Source organism: Amborella trichopoda, chromosome 11 (genome assembly GCF_054954075.1).
Source record: "Amborella trichopoda isolate Santa Cruz 75 chromosome 11, AtrichopodaSantaCruz75HAP2 v2.0, whole genome shotgun sequence".
Lineage (NCBI taxonomy): Eukaryota > Viridiplantae > Streptophyta > Magnoliopsida > Amborellales > Amborellaceae > Amborella > Amborella trichopoda.
The window spans coordinates 9,922,865-9,950,636 of NC_142346.1; the positions used below are offsets into that span (position 1 = coordinate 9,922,865).

Genomic DNA, 27,772 nt, shown 5'->3' on the forward strand with positions numbered 1-27,772 from the left:
AGAGAGAAGGAACATTGTGTAGAGAGAGATAGAGAGAATAAACATTGTGTAGAGAGAGATAGAGAGAATAAACAGTGTGTAGAGAGAGATAGAGAGAATAAACAGTGTGTAGAGAGATAGAGAGAGAGAAGGAACAGTGTGTAGAGAGAGATAGAGAGAAAAAACAGTGTATAGAGAGAGATAGAGAGAAGAAACAGTTTGTAGAGAGAGATAGCCAGTAGAAACAGGGTGTAGAGAGAGATAGACAGAAGAAACAGTGTGTAGAGAGAGAGAGAGAGAGAGGAATTGGAGGGCTTTCAACTTGGACAGGTTCAAATGACATGTTGATCTCCTTTAAGTAAAGTGTGTATAAAGTGCGTCTCAAGCCAACATTAAAAAGTAAAAAATGGCATTATCCGCACAAAAGCGTATCTCATTTTAATGCAAGTTTCAATAAGCATCTCTCTCAATCTCTAGGGTTTTTTACGTGGCCATGTGGACAAAAGCAGTATGTTGTCATACCACATCTCACAAGAATACTCTCTAGACTGTTTGCTTGTCGCACTTTTGTTTTTTAAAACAAAAGAATTTCAAAAAATTTAAAGGGAAAAGGAAAAGAAAAGGAAGGGGCCTTACTTTGAAATGACAGCCTTAAAGGTGATGGAATTACGTACGACACACTCCTTTCTCCAAAAGCTTTTCTTTCTTTCCCTTTTTTTCTTTTTTTTTTTTTTTTTTTTTTTTGGCTTTTTCTATTTCTAGAAAACCATGGTATGTGTTTGTTTGTTTCCATCTATTTAATTGCATTCATATTGCAAAGGCAGATGGGTCATGCATGGGTATTAAATGCATATTTCAGGCATTATTGGGACTGTTTCTACTTTGACTCCAGTCTCTTCTACCATCTCTTCATTCCATTCTATGAACAAGAAATAATGATTGGTTTTGCGCGTTTAAAGATTCATAGTACTCCATGCATTGTGCTTTTTGTTTGAGAAACTGCCATGAAAATAGTTTGGATGGGGTTATAAGACTTTTTTTTTTTTTTTGTCGTAATTATTCCAAACTATTAGATTTTAAATTAAATGGCTTGGAGAGTGTCATCAAGTTCAAGAAATTTTTCTTTGAACTTTAAGTCTAATCAAAGATACACTCACAAACATCCAATTTGAAATCTGACAAACAAGAGTGGTTGCTTACAGCTCCATCCCAACGGGACTAGTTTGGCTGTGGCAGTTGCTTATCCATTGAACTAATCTCTTTCTCGGAGGCTTGCAGTTACAATTGTGTTGTACGACCGCCTGGAGAGTCGTCATTCCCATTCGATCCTTTCAAGATCCGCTCTTGTGCGATAGTATCTATGGCTGATCTCTTTGTAAAATAAGTAAATAGTCTCTTTGTATACTCTCTCATTTTGATGCACATCAAACAAATAACTGTTTTTTGTTGCATATTGGCTTCAAGTTTCTCTTTCATCCAAACATTTGCTTTTCTTTTTTGCTGGCAAATAATTAAGAAAGACAAATTCGTCAATTGTTTTCTCGACAGTGTTCTCTCATAAAATCTTAATTTCTTATATTATTTGTAAACCAAAATGTTCAAAGCCGTTGTCCACACTAGCCATTGTATGCATTTGAATTTAAAAGAGGATGCTGTTTAGTGAACCAATGCCTTTCAAAGAACATCTCTTAGTATAAAATCATAAATACATGTAATGTGATCCTTCAATGGGAAGAGGTTCAATTTATTCTCTTCCTAAAAGTTTTTTTTTTTTTTTGGGTAAATAAGAGGTATGACATGGTGTTCTTCCTAAAACTTTGATTTTTATGCTTTCCCAAACAGTAGTATCAAACCAAGAATCTGAGTTTCTTGTGCTGAATTTCTCTCCTTCATGTAGATGGGGCTGAGCTAACATATATGGCTTAATTAAAGACAGCACATTATCGCGTAGAGCCTGATACATGGTTTGGCGTGAAGTCATAACATGGTGGTGGTCTGAGCCAATCTCTATCTTATACCACACACTCTCAATCAGACCACAGAGACAACCATGGATGCATCTCTCCAAGATTGTAACCATAAACCTCATAGATGTGCGATGACAAGTATAACTTCCACAAAGTTGTGTAGCATATGGAACCAAAGATACATCTGATATTTTGATCTAGATCCGATGGAGTGTTATCGACATATGGAATGGGATAACTGAGTAAATCTATTGAAACTTATGTCTCAGGCCCATTATTGTCGACACAGGTTATATCGACTCCAGCTTCTAGTCTATATGCTTTGGTCCATAAGAACTTGCTCATTTTAGAGTGTGACACTACGTATCTCAAGTTATCTTCTTTCTCAAGCACTATGATTCCCTACTTGGCTAAGAGAACTGAACCTTCAAAACTTTACTGTATGTCAAGAAAACCATGTTTCCTTAATACTCCCGTTTCTAGTCAAGTTTCGAACTGCATATGTTCCACTCCTCGTAAAATGCAGGAAACGAGAATAAAGCTAGAATCCGAATGAAAACTATTGGTTATCTTTACATTTCAGGTCAAATGCATGAAAGATTGTTGATTAAGTTTTTATAAGACGCATTACAAGTTTTGTTTTCTGTTATGAGTTGCATATTGTTCAATTTGCAGGGTCAGTATATCATTTGCATCTGATTCTACTCTCTTGGCTATCTATATCACTGTAGTGTCACTTGTCAGTTGCCCGAGTCACTTGTTCATAAGTCATAGGGCTTCTTTATTCCTTGAATGAGAATCATTCCTCCTCATCTCTAAGGTTGACATGATACTAGTGCTGGACGCCACTTAGAGAATGTTAAATTTAAAAACCGAATCCATCGGCTCAAAAGGACATCTAGAACCTCAGAATAAGAGCCATTGCTGAGATTTATAATCAGTCACGTCCATGGGAGAATCCCACTTGGAATCACATTGGTCAATAGTCTTGTCTTTTATTCTTCCACTATATACATCTAAACTTGATGAAAAGTTTGCTATGCGTCTTTCTTGGACATGCTTCAATTTAAATGGGAGGATCCATTAGTAAAACATCTTACATCTCCCAAAAATGCAAGTCTTGTTGAAATGGTCTCCTGCCAAGGACCAAGCTTTTGATCCAGTAAGTACGGATCCGGCTCCAGTAAAAATTCCAACCTAATGAAAATATTTTCTTTCCAATTTTGGGGAGAATTATATATCTTTTAAGAGTTTCTAAATTATTGGGGTACAACGCTTTCCAAAATAGAGTTCTGCTAATTTCTGGGTAGGTTAAACCTCACAAACCGTGCTAATTCTTGATCTCCGCAACAATTCAAGGTGGAGCCTAACTTTTTGTTACCCCACTTGTTGCAAACACAGTGCCGAAAGAGTTGTACGACAAAAAACATATGACTACTAGGGTAGCCAAACAGAGCCTAACTTCTATTTTTAGATTCAGTACCCCTCAACAACATGCATCTCTCTCTCTCTCTCTCTCTGCCCAGGGACTCAAATCCAAGCCCTCTGTTCCAATCAAACGAGATACTATCGATCTACTTCATTAAACCATGCTTAAGAGAAACACAAACACTTACCATCATTAACAACAATGACTTGGCAAAAGCAAGGATGGCATGATGCAGATTTTACACTTTTAGTATCCACAGAATTGTTTTATTTTCCTGCTATTATAGTACATATAGATGGTGATATCCTGCACCAAACAACATGAAAAGTGCTTCACTAATCTTCAACATCTATATTTGAACTACCTAAAAGCGGTGCTAGAATACTCAAAACAGCAGACCTTTGCTCAGCCCTTTTCTCCAATATCAAAGTCCTAGCAGATTTGCAGGTCTCAATATCCGAAAAGCCAATGGTCCATCTTCCATCATCAGGATGTTTAGACTGCAGGCCACTTGTACTGGTTTCATTTACTCCTACAGTTGGAGCCTTAGTTCTTATTCTTAGGTGCAGCCATCTTTGATGTGTTTCATCTATCTTTGGCTGTACATAAACATTAGAATACTTACAAATGAAAAATAACTACAAATGAGGGTGATCGACATTTTTAACACGTAGTGCACTTACATGTGATGCTGGGATCAATATTTCCATCATTTACCAAGTAAATAATCAGAAAAAGAAACAGTGAGAGAGAGAGAGAGAGAGAGAGAGAGAGAAACTAAAACTTGTCCATAATACAAAAGAGGGAGAGACCAGCAACACGATGTTTGCCAACACATTCCCAAATTTGTCATCATTTCCTAGCAAATGGAATGAGTAGCAGAAATCCATTGAAATATCAGTATAGACTGTACACTGTTAAGAGTAATATTATATATACATGAAATCGATATTCCCTGTCAATGTGCTGCGGTTTTCCTCATCAGTATGTTGGAAATGGAATATAATAAGTTCAGCCAGAAGTCAAGCTGGGTGATGGCAGGCACCTTTTAACATAGCACTTGTTCTTAATAAAGCTTATACATTCATCTAAATAAATAATGAATGAATTCAGCGAGCAATTGACATGATTATGAATGCAAAAAAACTCCTTTCGCAAACAAAAACTAAAAAACATTTCTTCTGAAAAAGTGGCACGAGAACAGAAAAATCATCTGCAAGTAAACAAGTGTTTCGTAGAAATGGCCATGCAGTGTCAATGCTTATGTCCACCCCTGGTTTTCTTTATCAAGAACTTCATCCTCTATATGGATGATGCAAATCATCTACTCTATAATGGTGGATGATAATATTATACAGGCAAACTGCATTTTTTTTTTTTTTTAATATGTGCAAACTGCATTTCATTACAACTTGATTAACATGCATCACATGCTTCGAAAAAGAATTTCAAAAACAAGCAGGTTCTTTGAAACTGATACTCCACAAGAAGAAGTTGGTTATCAAATAATAATTCTCATGCAATCTACTTCTGCACTCCAATGGATAACAACAGCCACAAGTTTATACATTAACCATGATATGGACTTACATTTAATCCAGCCAATGGTGCCATGGCAAAGACAACACCTTGATTTGAGTCAGGGAAAATCTCTTCAGCGAGGAGCACCTTCCCTGATATCCCCTTCGTTACTGGTACCACAAACATGTCTTTCTCCTGATGTTCTTCAAATGCAATTTTGCAAGGGATTCCGGAACCTGCATGGAATAGAAAAGAAAAAGGTAATTAGCTCCATTAGTTTGAGACTTTGAATAGATTCCATTAGGTACCCAACAATAATTATTTAATCATACCTAAGTCTAATTCCATCCCAAATTTCACAGGCAAGTTATCCATGCCAGGGGTTCCTGAACTGCCCAAAGAGCTGCTTCTGAAGTGGGACAAGGGATTTTCTTGTAAATCATGTTTTGAAGCATAAACGTGAAGCTGATAATGGAGAACAAAAACCTAAAATTTTTGCAGGAAAGCATGAAACAACTTACATTAAAATATAGCATTGCTTAGAACAAGCACTAAATATTGCTTCGACTTGAAAGCATAAAAATATAAATTAAGTACTAATATTTCCATGATGCAGGATGACATATGAGCTAATCTTGGTTACAGTTATCACACAGCAAAATTGCACCATAAACAAATAACCCCAACTTCAATTGGAAAAAAAAAGGAAAATTATCAAATATAAACACCACTCCCCCCCCCCCCCCCCCACCTTAAAAAATAGTATAAAACAAAAAAAAGACCTCGTATGTTCTTTCATTTCAAGCAGCATCCAAATTTCCCTATAAACTTCATCTAGGCCACCCCATACAAATCTCACCCCTTTTCCCTAGTATGTTTTCCGAAAATTGCCCCTGTGAATTCATTAGGTTCACAGCAGCCCCAACCCATTTAACACTCTCTCTCTCTCTCTCTCTCTCTCTCTCTCTCTCTCTCTCTCTCTCTCTCTCATTGTATGGAATGCCTTGCTTGATATGCATGTGAAGTGTGGGAGAATTGAAAAGGCCAATGTATTGCTTCGAGTGATGAGAGAAAAAGTCTCTCTCCCTCTCTTTCTCTCAGATTGTATGGAATGCGTTGCTTGATATGCACTATAAGAAATGAAGAGAGAAGATCAAAAAGTAGCCATCGAAGATGCAATGGAAGAATTGAAAGCTGAGGTGTTTTATGGACAAGGTGATAGAATAGCATTGGCTTTCTCTCTGATAAATACAGTGCTGGGAGCCATAAATCAGATCCTTAGAAACCTACACATCTGTCAGCTGCCATGCCATGGTTAAGTGTGTCATGGGTGTAGTTAAGAGAGAGATTACAGTAAGAGATGCCAATGGGTTCCACCATTTCCAAGACAGTTCCTGATTTTGTGGAGATCAGGGGTGTTTGCAAGTTCTAAATGATTAACATACATTTCTTCTTCACATTTCTTTGAAGAGATTTGGACTTCGAAAGATAATTGTTGGCAAACAGTAAAGGTATCAAGTGCCCTTGAGTATTTGTGTGTGTGTGTGTGTGTGTGTGTGTGTGTGTGTGTGTGAGAGAGAGAGAGAGAGAGAGAGAGATATTGATTTAGAAGGGCTACGACTAATGTGAACTTCAACAAATTCACATGGGCAATTTTTGGGAAATAAAGGGGAACAGGATGAGATTGTACGGAAGGGGCAATATGAAGTTCATAGAAAATATAGCCGCTTGAGATGCTGCAAAAAAAAAGGCAACTTTACAGAAGTCTATAAAATACTATCTCTAAGAAGACATGCACAATGTAAATGACTGCTTCTCAATATCGAACAGAATGCAGAATACATAAAATTACCTTAACAATATCAAGCATCCTTTCCCAAGCAAGAAAGGAAGATATATCACCTGTAGAATCAAATTGTAAACTGAAGCCATTCTTTTCCATAACAGAAAAAAGCTAGAAAATGTGACAAAAGGATCAAGCATATATTTAGCCAATGAGATGAAATTGAACTTACCATCTGGGATATGATCGTGTAGAGGAGTTTCAAGGAAGACCAAAGGATCTTTTTGTCGACATGATTCCTTAAGGACTGAGCAAATTGGATACAATACATCATATTTGTAGCTGTGCCAAAAAAAGTAGGCAAAAGCATACAAACATGCAAGGATTACCTTTCATACAATTATCCCACTCCATTTTCAATGTAATTGGAATAAGATCAAGCCAGCATCCATTGAGTTCTTTCATCAATTTTTTTGAAGAGCTTTCATACAAAATCTGTTCAGGAGAAGTAAGAAAAAATTAAACAGAAACGAGCAACATCATGTCAAACCAGAAGTTTTTTTGGTACTAACGCATACTAGAACACCTTGCCGATATAAATCTCTTTGCAAGGTGCAGATATATTGAACAGTCTACATCATATACGGCGGTGAAGAACTAAAAATGGCACTGGTAAGGCGACCACTTAATTAAGGGAAATTCATTAAAATACTCATAAGAAATGAATTGATCAACATTTACCTATTTGCAACAATTCCAACTCATTATCATGTGTTAACTCAAAATAAAAAGGTAAAAGGTTAAATAGTTCATCTCTTATGGATACTTTAAAGGTAAAAGGTTAAATAGTTCATCTCTTATGGATACTTTGATAAATTTCCCTTTGATTTTACAAAAAAAAAGACTTTCACAACATATAAGGACAAATTAGACTGGTATGCTGACATAGATCACCAAAGACCTATATAATAACATCGATTAAGTGATGACAAAAGGATGGAAAAACATGCAAAGAGCACCCATAAAGCATGTGACAAGCAAAATTAATAAAACAGAAGACCTTTTTTTTTAGTTGAAATCTATTTATGGCTCCATATACTATAGCATTGCATGATAGTGTGGGATATATAGACCAGTCATCCCCCATCTCTCCTCATTGATGGATGGCGAAGATTATAGTTGCCGGGATTGTGATCAGAACCTGTTCCAGGGTCAGATTGGGAGCAAAGGATCATGAGAGCTAGAAGGCCCCTAGGTTCAGGATCGCCATACGTAGACCCCAAAATTTAGGGATTTGGATCCCAATATGTTGGGGACCTCGATGCCAACTTCTACGGATCGAATGATGAGTTCTACAAGTTTGAGCTCCATCTCGTTAAAAACCAAGGTCCTTGAGTGCACTTAACTAGGGTTCCCGGGACCGCAGTCAATATAATATTATAATTGATTAGTTAATATTTTAGAAAGAGTTCAAAATTTTAGTAAGAAAGTAAGAAATCTAATTTTTCATAATAATTTAATATTTATGCACTCCTTTGAGTGTACTTTATATTTTAATTAAGGAAAAAGTTTATATAAGGTTGCAACCTTAAAATGTAGAATTAAAGATGCACCTCAAAAATCCATCGGAAAAGGTGGTTTTAATGTTGAAAAAACCTCTAATTGATCATCTCGACATCAAGATGTATGAATATGAAAAAAAAAAAAAGTTTGAGTCCCGGAAATAGTGCATCTTGCAACACATTATCTAGACCATGTTCTAGATTTTCATATGTTTATAGATCTACTTGCTTTTAACCATTTTTGGAGTTTAAACTTTTATAATTAGATATGAAAATAGATTTTGAGATAATCTTAAGAATTTTTTACACCAAAATTACATGTTATGATAAAATTTGGACGTGCGCCTTAATTGGATTGTTTAAGGTTGCAACCTTATAGAAACCACACCCATTAATTAATTAACAAAAATTAAAGAAATTCAAACTTTATAAAAAATTACTGCATTCCTTAGTGTAGTTTATAATTTTATTTAACATTATAAGCATCATGGCCTTCCTTCTTTGTTGAATAAAGAGTATTAAAGTGTTAGGTTGAAGTTCAAAGTAACTTGTGACCTGTTAAAGAGTCCAAAGAGACAGTATAGTCTACCACTCTCGGAAATTATGTGTGATCAAAGCATGCAACTAATATTATTATAATACTTAAGTGTTAACTAATTATGCAAAAGAGTCTTTATTTAGCATCAGGTTAAAGAGGGCAAGAGGAACAATAAAATCTACCACTAAGGGAATCTCTATCCCACTTTTGTGGAATCTCAATTTAGTTTACCTATGAACCTTTTCATATATAATGCAAAGGAATATGGATCCCATATAACTCAGGATCAAGATCATCATCATCGTCAAAGCCTTTCCCCAACTAATTGGGGCTAGTTACAAAAATCCTGGTCCGTCATTTAGCTCTATTAAGGGCCATACCCTCCATGAGGCCATAAGTCCCTATATTTTTTCTCACTACTTCCAACCACGCCTTTTTGGGCATATCCCTTACCCTTTTTTAGCCTTTCACTTGAACTAACTCACACCTCTTAATAGGTGTTGTATTGGGTCGGCACCACACATGACCAGCCCACCTAGGTCTACTTTCTTCATCTTATCGCTTATTGGTGCGACACCAAAATTTTCTCGAATGTATTCTTTTTTAATTCTATCCCTTCTTGTCTTGTCACTCATCCATCTCAACATCCGCATCTCTGCTACACTCATTCTAGGGGTATATTCGTTTTTTTTACTATCCAACATTCTGCCCCATAGGGCAAAGCTGGTCTCACAACTATCTTATAAAATTTGCCTTTCAGCGTCATTGGTATATGCGGCGATCACATAAAATTCCGGTTTCACATCTCCACTTCGCCCATCCAGCTCTAATTTTATGTGCGACATCTTCCCCAATCTCTCCATTTTCATGGATTATCGATCTAAGATATCGAAAGTGTGCTCTTTTATGTATCTCTTGACTGTCAATCTTAACTACTTGCTTGTCTCTATTCCTATTATTACTAAAGTTGCATTTCATATGCTTTGTCTAGAGCATCCCTCCAAAGTTCTAATTTCGGGTCTCATCGATCAAAACTATATCGTCCGCAAACAACATGCACCACAGTACCTCATGTTGTAGGTGCCTAATTAAATCGTCCATAACTAAGACAAAAAGGTATGGGCTCAATGCTGACCCTGATGTAGACCTATTATCACTGAAAACTCACTCGTTTCTCCACTAGTTAGTGCTTCATTGAACATATCTCACCAAGTCGATGCAGTGTCTGGAGACTCACTTCTTTTCCAACACCCACCAAATCAAATCTCGAGGTAATCTATCATAAGCTTTCTCTAGATCAATAAATACCATGTGGAGGTCTTTTTTCTTCGCCCTAAACTTCTCAATCAGTTGCCTAAGTAGGAAAATTACCTTAGTTGTTGACCTCCTTAGCATAAAACTAAATTGATTTTCTAATACAGTCGTTTCATGCTGTAAACATTGCTCAATCACTCTCTCTCAGAGCTTCATAGTGTGGCTCATAGGTTTGATCCTTCGATAGTTCGCGCAATTCTGTATGTCTTCTTTGTTCTTGTAAATACGTACCATAATACTTTTCCTTCATTCATATAGTATTTTCTTTGTTCTCAACACCTTGTTAAATAGCTTGGTCAGCTAATCAATGTCAATCTCCCCCATGCACTTCCAAACCTCTATCAGGATACAATTTGGTCCTAAAGCCTTCATTATCTTCATCCTTTTCAAACTTTCATTAACTTCCGAAATCCTAATCCTACGAATGTATCTATGACCTTTGCCCTCATTTATGCCAACGGCTCCTTCTACCGCTATGTTCTCATTGTGTTCATCACTTAATAATTTTTTAAAATAAACTCTCCAACTTTTGTTGACCTCTTCATCCATCACCAAGACCTTTTTATCCTCACTCATAATACATTTAATATGGTCGAGATCCTTACAGTTATCTCTCTCTTTTTTGTTAATTTGAAGACATCTTTTTCACCTGTTCTTGTTCCTAGTTTACTGTATAAATTATCATGTCTTAAGTTTAGCCTTACTATTTGTCTAGCATTTTTCTTAGCATTTTTATATTCTTCTAAATTTTGTAGAGCGAGATCCCCCTTCTTGGACTGTAAGAGCGAGCTTCAAAAGCGCGATTGACCCCTTGGTTGGGAGATGCCGACAACTATGGTGGAGATGAGCCATTGTTCTGCTATCAAACAATGGCTGAATTAAAAGTGGCACAGCAGCTCATCGCCAACATTGACGAGGATAGATGCAGGATGGCCAACCTATGTATCCAGCATAATGTGTATAGGACACCTCGCTTCATATTTACATCAATAGGATGTAGTACCCATTTCACTCATACAAAAAGTTACCATTCACCATTTTTTTGGCAAGAAGATTTAATATTATCTGTACCTATTGTTGTGCTCTGATACCACTTGTTGTGCGCGCGGAAGCAATAAACCCGATGGGTCAATATTTGGCAAATAAAGTATGAGAAATAAAGCACGAAACACATACAACAACAACACAAATATTTAAGTGGGTCACCCTAAAAGGGCTACATCTACGGGCACGAAAAACTGAAATCCACTATTCCAATAAAAGTTACATCAAAGATTTTGGAACAAACCTCGACAAAAATACAAGTCAAGAAAACCCTTTTAAACCTGCTCTCCCAAATGGGACCACTGTCGTTCTCTCATCTCTATTCCATAACTAGACCATTGTCTAAGAAGAGAACAACTTTGAGAGCAAACGAGACTTATCTTACTAAAAGAGAAACCACCCAAAATCTCAATGGGAACTACTTCTCTACAAAAAACAAGCCTCTCAATCTTCGGGAGTCCAAAAGAGGTACCATTACAATGTTTCTATCCAAAAGAAGCTCTCTTCTCTAGGAGGAAATCGCATCTTATGCACAGGAGGCCCTACCTCCCTCTCTCTCTAGAGGAACCACCATTCCCACATGGTGATCCAAATAGGGCACACGAATTCTCTGCACTTTCATCCCATATATAATTAAGAATCCACACAAAATAGGAAACTTCCTATTGATATAACATATATCTCAAAAAACCAACAGATATGTCCATCCAAGAGTCCTAATCTTATTGGATTTCTATTTCTTTTAGGAACCTTATTAATATCAATATCTCAATCCCACATAATATGGGAATATCTGAATCCCACAAAATATGGAAATATATCAAACCCACAAAATATTGGAATATCTCAATCAATCCCACAAAATATGGGATTTCCTTATCTTGGTGATTTTGGATAGCACCAAATCCAACACTTATAACTTTAAACAAACTGGTTTGCATTAAAACCCAGGTTGGTTTAGTAATTAATTTTATGCAATATGTAAAACTATCAAAATAGACACTGTGTTTTTCATTTTTGTTTTGCACATAACAAAGGAATCTTAAAGAATATACACAACGGGTGTTTTCTAAAGCATTGTTGGAGGCCCCAATCTTTAAGAATAACAAAAGTTTTTCCCAACACAATCATTCCATTAATGGTAGATTAGAATAAAACGAAACACAACAATAGAATACTGCTATAAGTTAACAACCTGTGCACAAAATCAAGGATGAGATGATTTGAGCCCTTACTTTGACACTAATTGCGAAAGAGTCAATAGGAATCTTTTCTTGGCAAGCTAGTAGCTTTTGTAAAATCCATCCAGCATTCCACAATGAATCTGTTGACATTGGCTGTTGGCTTGATAAATAAATTATTATCGAATTCATGACCTGCAAAAAGTAAAAATAAAAATACTGCAGCATTCAACTTTATATCATAAATTTCAAAAAATGACTGTGCAAAGTAGAATCTTTAAAAAGATAATAGAAGAGAATGTGCATCAATATTAAACAATCTTTCAAGTGTTTTTGAAATTATGCCTCGTTAGGCACAGCAATCAGTCTTTAAAGTTATTTTCCTAGAAGCAACTTTTTAGTTTAATGACAAATAAAGACAAAGACAACTCAAAACAAGATTTTATTATATTATTCCATTAGTATTTATAAAGAGAAAACAAAGAAGAGAATATCCTACCCAAAGAGGCCAAAGCACAAGCATTTTTCTTCTCTACCCAAGTCTAAGTGCACCTTGAAAGGAATCAACAACATTGCTATGAACCACATTTCAAGTTAATATAAAAGCCCAAAATTTTTCTTAAGAAATAACTAATAATTCCAGAAAAGGAATCTAGAAGGCCCTTATTATGGGCATGTCTAATATTGCAGGTGAACAAAATGGACATGCAACAATGCATTTCAAAATGATTACTGACAAACCATGTTAAATAGATATGGACATGGGTGTTGGAATCTAACATGCCTCCAAGTGTCAGATGCAGTGATCAAAAATAAAAGAAGCAAAGACATGTCTGTGCACAAACTTAAACGATAAAGACTAGACAAAAAGGTAAAGTTTACCAACACAATTTTTTAGTTGGATTTGTGTTCCTCCATCATTTTCAAACTCATTGCTGTCCAAACATCCTTCCAAACTTCCCCAAATCCCTTTTCACTTTCAAAAGATCAATGGAGAGGGACAAAGAGGTGACCACCTAACCAATTCTCTGCTGGTTCTAAAGAGGGAGATAGAGAGGTGGCACATCTACCCAAGTTTTTGCAGGGTTTAAGAGAGAGAGAGACAGACAGAGATTAACCATCTACTCATTTGTTGTTAATTTCTAGAGAAAGAAAGAGAGTGATGACTCATTTGCCTAGAATTACCCCACAAAATCATCATAAAAACACCAATCTTACCATTGTACAGTTATTCAGATAACATGCCTTAAATATTTCTCCAATCATTAATGCCAAACCAAGAAAGATGTTATGCTGTAAAATTGTCATAAGAACACCAACCCAACCATTGTGAAATTATCAAGATAACATGCTTTATAATATATCTAGAATTACTTATACTTTGTCATAAGAACACCAATCCTACCATTGTAAAGGTCTCCTGAAACTCCTCTTCAGTAATTCCCATCACAGAGAGCAATAAATCATTCAGATCTGTAAGCAAGAAAACAGAACAACAATGAGCTACAGTGTCTCAAAAGAAATTTATGGCAGCAAAGATTTATAACGGTACCATTCATTCGAAAAAACAAAAATTTATACCGATATCTCCTTTCTCAGATAGAATGAGCAGGAACATTATAGCTGGAAGCATAAGACAGAAATTCCCCGAGAAAATTAATGATGACAACCAACTCCTGCACAACAAGGAATATGTAAGCCCACAGAAGAAATGCAGAATCAGTTAACTTCAACTCATTATAAATAAAATACCTAACAACATTATCTTACCTATTTAACAGTATAAGTTTTCATCACTTCTTTTTGCACAATGCAGCTCCTAGAAGTGATGAAATAAATAAACTAGAAAAGAACAGTTTTACTATCAAGCAAATGGATTTAACATTGTCCATCGGAGTCATAAAAAATTTAACATTGTCCATAACATATTTAATTTTTAAAAGAATGAATTCTAAAAATCGTCGAGTCTGACAAGGACTCGTCTTCGTCACTTGGACATAGCTGGGGGCTCTTTCTGGTTCAATCAGGAGTCACCCAGGTTTCACCAGGTTCCAGATCATTCTGTGTTATTTTCACGAAGACTCAGCCGATTCTTGTTAAGGCTCAGCCAAGTCGGACCAGCTCAATCGAGCTCAGTAACCTAACATGTCCAAGCCTGAGTATGTGTTTCTAATCACTGGATGGTACATAGAGAATTAGCATACTTCAAAACGACTAAATTTATCTAGGATTCATAGACACCTAGACTTTTATTGAGATTGACAGATGTTTCCTTCAAATTAAAGCAGGCATGCCTACACACTCACATACAAATGCTTGTTTTTAGCTTTATGTGAAAGGAATTCCATTTCATACTTACATGGAATTGTGTTGTAGTAAGGTACCCATGCAGCTGCATGGAGACAAGGCAAGGAAACCCCACTTTGAAGCAGGCCTACGAATTCTTGAGCACTAGCATGGCCATGTGAGCTCAAGCTCCCACACGACCTTCTTCAGCCTCCAGCAGAAAAGAGCCCAAGGAGTAGTTCTTGTCACGTTTGAAATGTTATTTCAACCCCTCCAAAACTCTCTTGGGCCCATTTCTTTCAATCTATAAATTTACTTATTTATTCAGCAATTCATTTTTTTTTGGTTGTTGAGATATTTAACCAAAACCCTATTTTTGGAGTAGTGACCCATTGAAATCGGGTATAGAATTCACATCTCAATGAAATGCTAATTGTAAAAGAAGTTGCTAATTATTTAAAAAATATATCTTTTGCACAGGAAGATACATATCAACTGAAAAAATCGGGTTGTCAGGTTTTTAATACAGGAACAGCCAAACTGTGCCTGGAAATAAAACAAATAAATATATCAAAAACAATAAAAGAGTGAACAGAATGGCTCATATTATAATTAGTACCGTCCACCAAAGTGACTGTTTTTCTGAACCTTTATTTTATGAGTGCGGTTTGTATAGAGCCGAGGCTCTAAACAATCAAAGTAAAGCGCACCTTCAAATAGTGTTGAAAAATGTGGTTTCAATACTGGAAATCTTTGTGATAGCCTTAAATATATTTTCATCTTTAATTATAAAATTTAAAGTCTCAAAAATAGTGTAGATCGAGCAGATATATGAAAACTTAAAAATCTTGAAAATTGACAGTCCAAAAATGCGTCACAAGATGCACTATTTCCAAAACTTGAAATTCATTTTTTTCTCATGTCCATGCATCTTAATGTCAAGATGATCAATTTGAGGATATTTGCGAATCAAAACAACCTCTTCTAGTGAAAGTTTTGACGTGGGCTCTAATTTGATTGTTTAGAGCCTCGGCTGTATATAAACTTTTTCCTTATTTTATTGAGATACTATTTGGTTAAATTTTTATATAGTTTTTATCTCACTGACTTTTTAGGCATTCAATTGGTGGAAGAAGCGAGGCATCACATCAGTTGTCGCATCTAGAATAAGGCAAATGTAATTTGGTAGCAACACAAAAGCCTCAGGTATTGTTTACACCTATTTGAATAACATATACAGACCTTGGATTTTGTATGCTGTTCCATTCAGAGCTGCCATTGTGAGAACCATGCAAAGCATGCTTCAATAGATCCCCTTCAGGACGCTTCATATTTCCATCCCTTTCTCTTTTGAACTCAAGATTTCTCATTGATATTATGTATTCCTTGATCTCTAGTGAACACTCGCATAATAGCTCAGCATGGAAATGCCAGCGATTCGTATCCAAATCACTACTCACATTTTTGGAAGTATAATTATATAACAAACCAGCCGCAACACAATTAACAAGCTCCTTTCCACCAACAATTTGAAGAAGACGGCAAAGTACATACAAAGAAGTGATAGGTGATACACATAATTCCTGAAACAACATTCTAGAAGTCAAAGGAACCTCACTGCAAAATAACTTGCACTTTCCAAACAACATACCCATTAGGCCCTCTCTTCCCTCACAAATACAAAATTTAGTTTTGAGAGATCCCTTATATTTTTTTTTTTCCTTTTCTTTCTTTCTTTTTGTTTTTTTTGAAAATTTAGGATCCCATATAGATGAAATAGAGAAGGGCAAGGAGGAAGGATATTGAAGAATATCTCACAGAATTTTGGCCCAGATGAAGTGAGGGCAGCAGTACAGGCAAGATCAATGAGGTCAGAACACTCTTAGTTATCAGTTTGGACAAATGAGTCACACCAACTCCTAGAATGTCATTACAGTAGTAGAGATCATCCATAATTTTATCAGTTTCCTGAAGTAACTCCTTCATATGAGTGTGATCATTCCTAAACACGACCAGTCATGAAACATGTTAATAAGATAATCATCTCTGAATACAACCAGTCGATTAAAAGGTTTGTAACAATTTTCCAATGACAAGGAAGAGCAACATACTTTGTAGCATTAATGAGAATATCCAGTTTATAGCATCGGCTCCTCAAATATTGGACAAAGTCTGAGAAATACTCTGACCTAGGAGGAGTTGTGATAAATGTATGGAGAATTTCATCGTTGACTGCAGAATAATGGCAACCATGAACATTCTAATATGAACATAAGATAAAAAATTTCTAACAGGCAAAATTCTATTTTTCCTTGACATGTTAAAGAAGGCAATGGATTTTCTTACTATTATATATGCTGAGGGTCAAAGCACGCACAGCTATCTGGATCATCTTCTCTTCATGGTAGGCAAATTTTATAGCCTCGGTATACAATGGGAATGAAACTGCAACCTCCTGTCATGGGAAGATATTAGCAATAAAGCACACATGAGCTCCAACAACTGCAATATTTAAAAACAAAAAGAAGCAAGAAAAAAGGAGGAAGAACAAGAAGAAGAAGAGGAATAAAAGAATATAATAATAATAATATCTTAACCTCTACAAATGTAGAGTTGCATTCCATATTTTAGCAGCCATGCAAGGTCACATATTGAAATCCCTTGATGTGATCAAAGAGTCTAGAATCTCAGGAAGAGAACTGCAGATTTGAGTATGAATTCGCCTTTTATAAGGCAGCAAATAAGAAAAAGACAGATTTAAAAAGACAGAGGGCAAGAAATGGGTGCAGCAAAAGCCAAGGTAGAAAGGTAGCCGACAGCATTGCAAAGGATGAGCGTGTATGTTAACATAGATAAAGAGCAGCGGAAAAGAGCCTTTGAGAGGTTTTGGTGTTAGAAAACATCAAAGGATAAAGCAATATTGCATCCCCAATAGCAGCATTACTTCATACCAAACAAAATGCACATGGAGAAGACCGGCAGAACAGGAGAGAGTTTACAACACAGTGTAGTTCCTAGTCAGATAAGGCAGTCTAAAACTCATATTTCCAATGCAATTTATTGGAAATATTACTGTTAGACATATCTTTAGATGATTTCATTCACTATTTTATGTAAAAGTTTTAGCCTTGGTAACTCTTCCTTGCTTGAGCAGAACTTACTTGGTATTACTAGTTGTTCTCAGCAGCCAATGCGAAAGCTTCCATAGATTTAATACAATGTGATGACAAAATATGGTGAAATTTATTACGAAACAGCACAAACTATCATGCTCAAAGAAACTCGATGCCGATGAGAGAGGCCAAATGAATTCAGAACCTAGTTTTTGGCCTCTGAAAGAACACACACCCACAGCCACTAGTAATGGATGAGCATGAAACTTTTGAAACAATTTGAAAAACACCAGACTTTAAGCCTAAAGTAACAGAGAACGATAGCAATAAATGTTTGCTAGTAAATTGTATGTTCATTCACAAAAAGGAATGCTCCTGAAGCTTATCTCAATATCCAGAGATATAAGCATAAATACAGTAATCAGCTATTGAAAAAACTTAAAGGGGACACTAAATGATGAATCAGGATAGTGCAAAGGGAATATCGCCTTAACAATGCTTTAAATCAAGGATGGATCAATGTGCACAAATACCGCACGTAAATGTTTTCTCGTAGGAAGAAAATTGCAACTTACATCTTGAACCTTCAAAAGAAGGCAAATTGTATGTCCATCAAGTTTTCCGCTAACTGTCCTGATACAAGTAGAAAACAAGAAAAGGAAAAAAAATAAGGATTCCCTTAATCACGAAACAAATGGAAGAACTTTAAAAGGTAAAATGCAGCAGTCTCATTTCAATAAAACAAATACAGAAGATCTGATTAATTGGTAACCTTAGGAATGATACGTAATAGGGAGCAAGCTCCCCATCATCAAACTTAAAGGGGTGGATGATAATATTGTCAATGTACCCATTGCTGAAACAATAGTCTGCAAAAAGTAAATTCATGATGTAGCTTATGGTAAAAGAGCACTGATTCATAAAATTCAATAAAGGAATACAACAACGATGATATCTGAAAGGAGGTACTTCGTGGTACTTCTGCAGCTTACAGATTGCATTTTCACTATTTAAATTCTGGATCATAATACTCAGAGATTGCAGCAACTGCACCTCTATGCTTAAAGCTTCACTGATCTTCAAAATGCGGAGAAATTGTGCCAAACCTTGTCTTTCCATAAAATACCTACCAGAAGACAATAGAACCATGGTCATAAGATAGACCCATCATACCCAAAGGATCCAAGCACTGGACTCACCATTAATGAACTATCTACAAGAAAATCTGAAGCAATCATAAAAAATAAACATAAAATTATTCTTACTCAAATATTAATGGGTCGTGTTGATCACCGTAGATTACTATCTCTACTACTGATCTCAGTAAATCCCCAACAAAATCCTGAAGATAAACGAAAATTCATCTAAATCATCATGCATTCCAATTATATGCAACACAATCTCCAAATAGACACCATTCAATGAAATGATGAGATGTACCTTGTTTAGTCGGTCCACGAGTTTAACATTCTGTAATTCATCATTTAAGACCCTGCACCATGAGCGAATAATTGAAGAATATATAACATTTGAAAAAGAAGATTGAGACTGTCTAGTCAAAACTTGTAGAATAATATGTTATCTTCCAAAATTGAACAATGAAGATTGAGACTGTCTAGTCAAAACTCGTAGATTAATATGTTATTTTCCAAAATTGAACAATGATAGTTTACATAGCTACCATCGACAACTCAGAACCAACTTTATGCAAGAAACCTTATGCTACTTCTAATTAATCGGCATTATACAACTTTGTTTGCTAAATGGTATCATATCAAATTGAATCACTCCAGGGAAGTTGATCACCATATTGCGTTGTTGTAAGTTAGAAGCAATAGTTAAGGCAAAAACTGATTCCATATGTAGTTTAGAAGCTCTAGTTGAGGCAAAACTAATTCCACATGTGGTTGCTAACCCATCCAGCAGAGAGTTCACCTAATTTAATCAGTAAAAAGGAGAGCCAATATCTCTCAGAATTTTTCATGGCTACAATGTTTTTATAGACAGTATCCATGAATTGCAAATACAAATGTTTCATTAGCAAATTACGCAGAACAACAAAACTAAAATGGTGGATCATGTTACAACATAAAATCCTGCAAACAAAACACTCCAGAAGAAAACAAAGCCCAGAAAGAAAATTCAACCGAACTATAAAATAACGGGTTCTAGACAAAGAAGGAACCCTGAACTTCAAATGCCACAGCGCATTCCGCCCATATTTTGCATATAAAGAGATAACAAACCAAAAAACAAAATAAATAAAAATTCACTGAATAAGGAAGACTCACTTGAATCGTTCAAGGGAGAAGCGATTCTGTGAAGCAGGCCTCAAGGACCACCACATTGAAACCCTAATTTGCGTTCTTCGAAACCTCACACTATCGTTCTCAAAAACCCTGAAGCATTTGAGAGCTCGACAGTTCAAATACGAGAAAACCCTCAACTCGGCTATACTTCCACAGTCGAAAGTCGAAACCCTATTACATTATTTGCAGAGCTCCAATGCCAACGCCGTTCGTTTCGGTTACGAGATAACGGGAACCGCAAGGACCGACGGTTTCTGGTAGAGCAGCCATTCAACGTCTAAGCACGTGCTCTCGGTTGTTGCCATAATTGTTGCGACTAGTGCACCCAACTACTGTCTACTTCCGGCACTCGGCGCGAAAGGCAAGACATTAAAATTTGGGATCCACCAAAGAATCATCGAGTATCATCAAAGGTCACAATTATTTAAACCATTCGATGTGTCCCAAAGTTAAAAAAAAATATTTGAAGCCTGAGGTTGGTGAATGAAATAATTGCAGCCACCTAATTCCACATTCAATGGTCAAGATTAATGTGACCACCTTGTACCAAAGTTAACGGTGTCATTCTATACTTTCTTTTTTGTGAAATATATTTTTTAGGGTTTTTTTTGACAAATGTTACTAAATTTATTAAGAACCAATTATTACATAATAGAATTACAAAATTCAAGACTAACGAAGACTGCAATGACACTCCACTTTTGGCAAGATCATCCGCTTAAGAATTGGCCTCTCTATACACATCATGGAAAGAGATACTCAATGTGTCTGCCAAGTCTAAAATCTGGCTGCAAACTGATTTTAGCTCCCACGGCACCCTTTATTCCTTGTACACCACTTGATAACATTAGTTTCCTTCCACCACCACACTAACATCACAGTTCCTTTCTTTAAAAAGCTTCAAACCCTGAAAAAGAGCCAATAATTTTGCACGATTTGCACTTGCAATACCAATAGGGCCAGCCTATGTAAACATTGCATTCTCAATCTATTCTCTCAATACCCCTCCTATACAGGCCTCCCCCGAATTACCTAAAGAGCTCCTATCAAAGTTAAGTTTAAACCCTCCCATCAAATGTGGCACCCAAGTACTCCTTGGTCTATATTTAACAATACTAATCTAGAACAAATTAGACAAATTTAACATGACATCCACTTCCAAAACTTCCCACCCCTCTTTCGTGATCGACACCCAACACCACAAAGTATGCTTGACATTATTGAGGACTTTATCAAAAGATAAAATATCCCTATTAAAAGTTCATCTATTCCTCTCCTTTCACAACTCCCACATAATTGCTCCTCTCGCAATCTTCTATAGTATGCTACCCATTTTTTCTAGATTTGGAAAGGCCAACTACGGTACAATTCCCACCATAGCCTAAGGCATTGCCACTCTCACCCCTAACAAAGAAAGGAACCAGCACCAATTCTGGAAGCAAAGCGACAATGTAAAAATAAGTGAGCTCCATATTCTCCATCTTCCTTGCACATGAGACATATATTTTGCAAAAATTTTCCTCTTTTGATCCAACTATCTAATTTAAGTATTTTTTCTTGAGCCGATAACCACACAAACACTTGGACTTTGTGAGGGATTGACCATTTCCAAATTTGAGCAACTTGTGGAAAGGACTGAAGCCACCTATCAAACAAATTTCACCAAAAATTGTCCATCACATTCAACATCCCAAATAACTTCATCTTGTAAACTACGTGGAATATGTCCTTGATCCAAATCCCACAATAGCACACTAAGCCAAGAGGAAACTTCTTCATTCAACCTATTATAGGGGAAATTTGAATTCCAAAACACATGTTACCCGAATCTCAAAGATGTCAGCAACCTTAGCATAAGATTGTGCACTATCGAAAATCTCCGAATAAGCAATTTTAAGTGGCATCTCTCCTAACCACTTATGATGTCAAAAGGTGATATAGTTGTCATTACCAATACTCCACCGCACATTTCGCTCCAGTTGGGGTTTACACAGAAAAACGGATCTCCACAAAATCGATTGATTCACATTTCCCCTTCCACTGCCAAGCTACATACCTTGTCTATCAAGATCATGTTTAGCAAGAAGAACTTGAGACCACAAGTGATCTTCAAGTAGCAGTTTTGCGGCCACCATCTACACAAAAGTGCCTTATGATAAGCCCCCCTTCACTCTTAGTAGTACAAACTTTATCCCGCCTTAGAAGGTGAAACTTTATCACTATACCATATGACCCCAACAAAAATTTCACATCATTCCCTCAAATTTTTTCATTATAGAACTTACCATTTGGATAAGGGACATTTGATAGATGAGAAAAATTCACCAAGCATGATCTTAAAAGAGTGACTCTCCCCCTCCATAGATAAGAACTTGGGCTTCCAAAGCTCCAATTTAAATTGAACACACTGCACCACTATATCCCACAACGAAACAAGAAGTCTCAAATATGCAATAGGTATTCCTAAAAATGTAAAAGGGCTAGAGTCAATCCTACATCTCATAGTTTCTGCTAAGTCTTTCACTAGAAAATCACCACAATTAATCCCAATCAATGAACCTTTCTCAAAATTCATTATTAACCCTAGAGCCACTTCGTAGCATCTTAGAAATTGAGTAACATTGCTAATTTGGACCACATCTGCCTCACAAAAAAATAGTGTATCTCTGCATATTGAAGATGAGTCGCACAAGGCCCATGGTTGGCAATCTTGAATCCCATAAAATTACCCCTTCACTTAATATTTTGGGTTAGACGACTGAAGCACTCAGCAAAGAAGGTAAAAATAAATGGCAACATAGGATCACCCTAACATAAGCCCCTCGAAGCATGGAAGAACCCCTTAGGGCTTCCATTGTTTAAAATTGAGAAATGGGGTTGGAGAAAGATAGTTGAAAATCCAGCTTCTCCATTTGCCCCAAAACCCATCATATTCATCACCTCTACAATAATACCCATTCAACTATGTCATAGGCTTTGTCCACATCTAATTTGATAACCACACCAAGTAACTGACTCAACATTCTAGAGTAAATGGAATCATGGGCTACCAAAACATTGTCCATTATCAAGCGATCATGAATGAAGGCCGATTGAGGACCTGAAATAATGGCAGGCAACGCCACATTTAACCTTTCAGCTAAGACTTTAGCTACAATCTTATAGAGGCTAGTCAGTCAGCTAATAAGTTTAATGTCTGACAAAGAGGCAATAATTGATATTTTTTGGATCATCACAATGTACATGGAATTCACTCCCTTAAAGAACTCCCCACTCGACAAAAAACATTTCACCATCAACAATAACTCTACATTAATTAGTGGCCAAAATTTTTGAAAAAACATCAATGGAAACCCATCTGGACCAGGAGCCTTATCACTCAGAATTGAGGAAAATAGCCTTCTTGAGCTCCTCCAAAGTGACGTCAACTTCCAACTGATTAAATAGTGGTTGACAACACTTTACAAGGAACTTGTTCCATCCTAGCAGTGAATCTAACTTCCAAGGTGAAAGCTTCCTTGAAATTGTTAATAATTTTATCTTCCTAACAATCACGATCATCGTTCGCTAGACCCTGAATAATCAAACCCCGAAATATTATTCTTATGCCTATGTGCACTAGCAATAGTATAAAAGAATTTGGTATTAAGATTCCCCACTATTAAGCACTTAATTCTATATCTCTATTTCTAAAAAACTTCCTCCACTCTAAGGAGCTCATGGAGAGCTTTTAAGTTCACATTTTTATCATCCACCAAGTCATTTGTTAAGATACCAGTCTACTGGACATTGTGATCTAATGTTTCTAACTCTAATAACACCTCTTCCATTTTTACCTTACTTGATATCTGCTCTATTTCTTCCAAACAATCAACTTACGCTTATTATTTAGGAGCTTCTTGTGCAATTGGAAATCCAAAGAAACAAATGTGATTGTATTTTTCCACGTGATTTTTATAATTTCTACCACCTCCTACTCCTCAAGCTACCCTAACTTCATTCTAAAAAGTTTAGGACTACCCTTCAAATTATTAGAAGACAACAAAATTGGAGTATGATTCGAAGATAGTCTTGGAAGAGTCTTGACAGAAGTTAAAGGGAATGCTTCCAATCTCTCACTTGAAACCAGGAATCTATTAAGCTTAAATATTGATAGGTGACTCAAGCTATTATTGGACTAGGTGAATTTTGTATCATAATTGGGCAAGTTCAGCAAAGAATGATATTCAATAAACCTATTGAACATCCTCATTGCCAAATTAATAGAGCCTCCAAAAGAAGACACATCAGGCCAACAAATTAAATTAAAATCCCCCAATACATATATGAAAATTAGAATTGAGTAAAACATTAGCCATTTCAAGCAAGAAGATTAGGCTCATACACATTCATCAATCCCCAAAAAACGTTAGGCAAAAGTTCCTGATGACCTAAAAACTTTATAGGATAGAGGGATTACACAAAACCCATAACCCACCCGAATCTCCAATAGAGTCAATACCCTCAAAATAAATTGCCCTAGAGCACCTAACCTCCCTCACCCCAAAAACATTGAGGCTAGGAAGATTTGTCCCTTGTAAAATCAAAATATATGGTTTAAATATTGTAACCCAAAAAAAAATATCACTCATGCTTCTGGGATCACCCAAATCCCTTACATTCGAACTAATGATAAGCATTAAAAAGCAAGGGAGGAGGAGGAACCTAGATCCTCCAAAAATATAGCTCTTTAAGCATCATAACTTCTTCATAAGAGGCCAAAGACGAGGTTGAAGCTAATGAAGAATCATTGCTCAATTCCATCATTGCATTATCCACACTCAACATTCCTCTAGATATCACACCACGTGCAACCAAACACGCAGAAGATCTCAAAAGCTTTGACACATCTTTCTTTTACTTAACCTCCTTTCCCATCTTTTTCTTCTCAACATCCTTGACAAGGGTAGCTTCTGCATTTAAATCCCCTTCTAGTAAAATAGGAGCAGCAACATTCTTGGCCTCCTTCCTCTCTCTAACTCGAACTTTTATCTGTTGCCATATAATTTTGATAGGGACTGCGAAGTCCATCCCCATATCCCCCATCATATTGGCCACCAAGACCTCTTCAGCATCCACTGAGGCTTAAAACTCCTGAGCCACCGACATAGCTAACAAGGCAGTAGTCTGAGTCTCCTGATGAATAACTGCCAGAAGAGGGCTACTATACGCCTCCACTTTCGTAAATTCCAGATTAAAAAAAACATCTTTATCACCTTGAGGCTCCATGGAAGGAAGATCATCACCAGCTACTCCTTCAATGAATAGTTCATGGTTATCCTCATCAAGGACATCATCTTCACATGAAGCCAGATGCTTCATCATCATAATCAACTCCTAAAGCATCAAAATCAATTACCACGATAGCGAATAGATCCACTTCCAGGGGATCAAATAGTGGTCTATCTCTGAGATCAAATACCTCTTTCACAACACGTCTGTAAGACAAGGTATGCATCTTAACTCTGAGGAGAATAGCATGGATAAATCAGAGAACGCCCGTAGGGAAAAACCAAAGAAATCTTTCACCCCTTCTTTCTTAATCGCCACAAAAAAAGGAAACTTAGTCGGTTTTATTTTTGTGCACGAAGAAGAAGAAAAAGAGCTTTCCAAAAGGCTTAAGTTGACTTTTCCCAATGATACTGCATTGAAAGGTAAAGGATATGATCCTGAAGGACACGTCCACTCAGCACTACCATCTATGCTAGAAGGAGAGAGATAAAAATTGACCTTTTCACCTTGAACTGGTACACCTACTGGATTACCCAAATAAAGAGCTCAAGAATTTATGGCCCTCTTTACTACAACCTAGGGATCAAGAGAAACACCAATCTTAAAACCATCTTATGCACCGTAAGTTGCTTCCTTAGCTTCACCTTGTGGACCCACTGTATTACCAGAGGGAACTTCAAAACACAAAACTTGCAGAGAAGGAATAGCAATATATTCTCCTTAGAAGCCGGCTGAGAACTCAGGGAAACAGCTAATGGGAATCCACCTCTTTTATATTTTCAATTTGTGGTTAAAGTAATTGTTCTTGCGATAATCTTGGACTAGCCGTTTCCATCAAGCCACATCGAGATTCACATTTCCGGCATGCTTTAGGCCATGAACTTGCTACACTAAAGAAATAAGTTTACAACGAAAGACCACCTTCCAATCATCCTTGAATGTTTTTGGAGGGGAGATCTTCTGCTGAATTATTATTTTTGGGATCAACTCATTATCATTTTCAGCAGCGACGTAAATTAAGAAAAAATCTATCTACTTGCAGTTTGATATTCTTTGGAAAAGCAATGGCGGAAACTTTCCATAGTTTCGTTCTCACAAAGCCACCATCTTTCTCGCTAATAGAATCCCAATCAATATCGCAATATTCCCCGCATATATTAGCCAAGAAAGTGGAAAGTGTCCAAGCATGAAAAGGACAACCCTGAAATCTAACCCTGGCACAAACCTTATATAAAAACAAAGCATGTACAGAAAGTTTCAACTGGTCTAATGAAAGTAGTTTACCTGGAACTCAACAAAACCTATGCCCAAGAGCTCTAGCCACAACATTATCAGTACAAAGTAAACATACAACTTTATTTCATCTAAAAGCCTTAACTGGTGGGGGCATAGGCCAATCTCCAATGTCTATTAGCCTAATCTCCGAGACTAAAGATATCATTAGAATGGGGAGAAAAAGATCCCACAACACAGATACTAGCTTTAGTCAGCAATCCGCTCTCCAAGTTACTTTGAACACAGACCAAGGGACCAGATCCAAAGTCATTTGTTCATTCCCCCATGCCAACTTCCATCAAGACCCCTAAAAGCAATCGAAACCCATGCTCGCCGGAGAACTAACTCACCAGAAATCTCCTTGCCACCCCTCGCAATAATTTCTCTACTTGTTACCTTTGAGTAGTTTTTTATAAAATAGATTTTAAGTATTTTCTTTTTAGTAGCTTGGTGGTAGAAATTTAACTAACATTGCTAAACCTATAACCACTTAAGCTGAAGTCCGACTCCTAGATTTTGAATTCCTTAATTCTTTTATGCTAGTGTCCTTGAAAACCCAGTGAGTTATTAGCATTTCTCGAGTCTTGTTGAGTGATGCAATGCTAATGAAGCACAATTGAGGGCTCTTAAGCAGGGAGTTATAAGCATTTCAATTGTTCTATCAAGGATCATTTTTGAAGGAGATTCAATGAATGTAATTGGCTGGAGCTCTAGACCCCCGTGGAGGCTTCGTGATTTGCTATTTTGTGATTGATTCTTTCTTTCCCTCCTCTCTCCTCTCTCTCTCTCATTTTTTTTTCTCTTTATACAGATCCTCATTATATACTTCTCTTTTGTAAAGAAATTTTATCAAAAGAACAAAGAGTATGGACTAAACACCTCAAAAAATAACGAGATAGAAGATAGGTTCCAGTTCATGATGTCCTAAGGCAAGGAGTCTTATAGCAATGAACTACTCGGCTCATTTTAGGGACTCAAGCAATTCTCACATATTTGGTATTTCTTTCATTTTTTAGTTTTTTTCTTCATTTCACTATTTAAGGTGATTCACCCAAAATTGGGGAATTGAATTGGATCGGCATGTCTGTGAGTTGATTCTTAATTCTTGTTTTCTAACATTTGAAATCAATAATTTTATTAATAAAATAGTTACTTCACAAGATCTTTTCACTAGGCAAACCTTTCAATGATTTTGCTTAA

At 36.4% G+C, this 27,772-nt stretch overlaps 1 protein-coding gene across 17 annotated transcripts; it reads right to left on the reverse strand.

Annotated features, from left to right (window-relative positions):
• Positions 1-1,084: 1,084 nt before the first annotated feature.
• On the reverse strand, positions 1,085-20,244 carry LOC18444455 (protein TRANSPARENT TESTA 9). 17 transcript variants are annotated; one of them, XR_016044287.1, is made up of 20 exons: positions 20,009-20,244; positions 19,158-19,209; positions 18,983-19,059; positions 18,771-18,843; positions 18,490-18,586; positions 18,293-18,350; positions 16,951-17,059; positions 16,716-16,836; positions 16,423-16,606; positions 15,847-16,187; positions 13,900-13,994; positions 13,724-13,791; positions 12,373-12,513; positions 7,069-7,174; positions 6,912-6,986; positions 6,749-6,798; positions 5,229-5,305; positions 4,966-5,132; positions 3,775-3,974; positions 3,582-3,681 (listed from the first exon to the last, which is right to left on the reverse strand). XR_016044287.1 is itself a non-coding variant. In XM_088851724.1 (20 exons), the coding sequence occupies exons 7-20, from the start codon at positions 16,994-16,996 to the stop codon at positions 3,642-3,644; spliced, it is 1,788 nt and encodes a 595-aa protein (XP_088707850.1). In that variant the 5' UTR covers positions 16,997-17,059; positions 18,293-18,350; positions 18,490-18,586; positions 18,771-18,843; positions 18,983-19,059; positions 19,158-19,209; positions 20,009-20,244; the 3' UTR covers positions 3,582-3,641. The 17 variants fall into 17 exon arrangements, 11 of the variants coding, with proteins under 11 accessions (XP_020529355.1, XP_088707851.1, XP_088707850.1 ...); XR_016044283.1 differs by having other exon boundaries at positions 18,710-18,843; XR_016044286.1 differs by having other exon boundaries at positions 18,687-18,843.
• Positions 20,245-27,772: the final 7,528 nt, after the last annotated feature.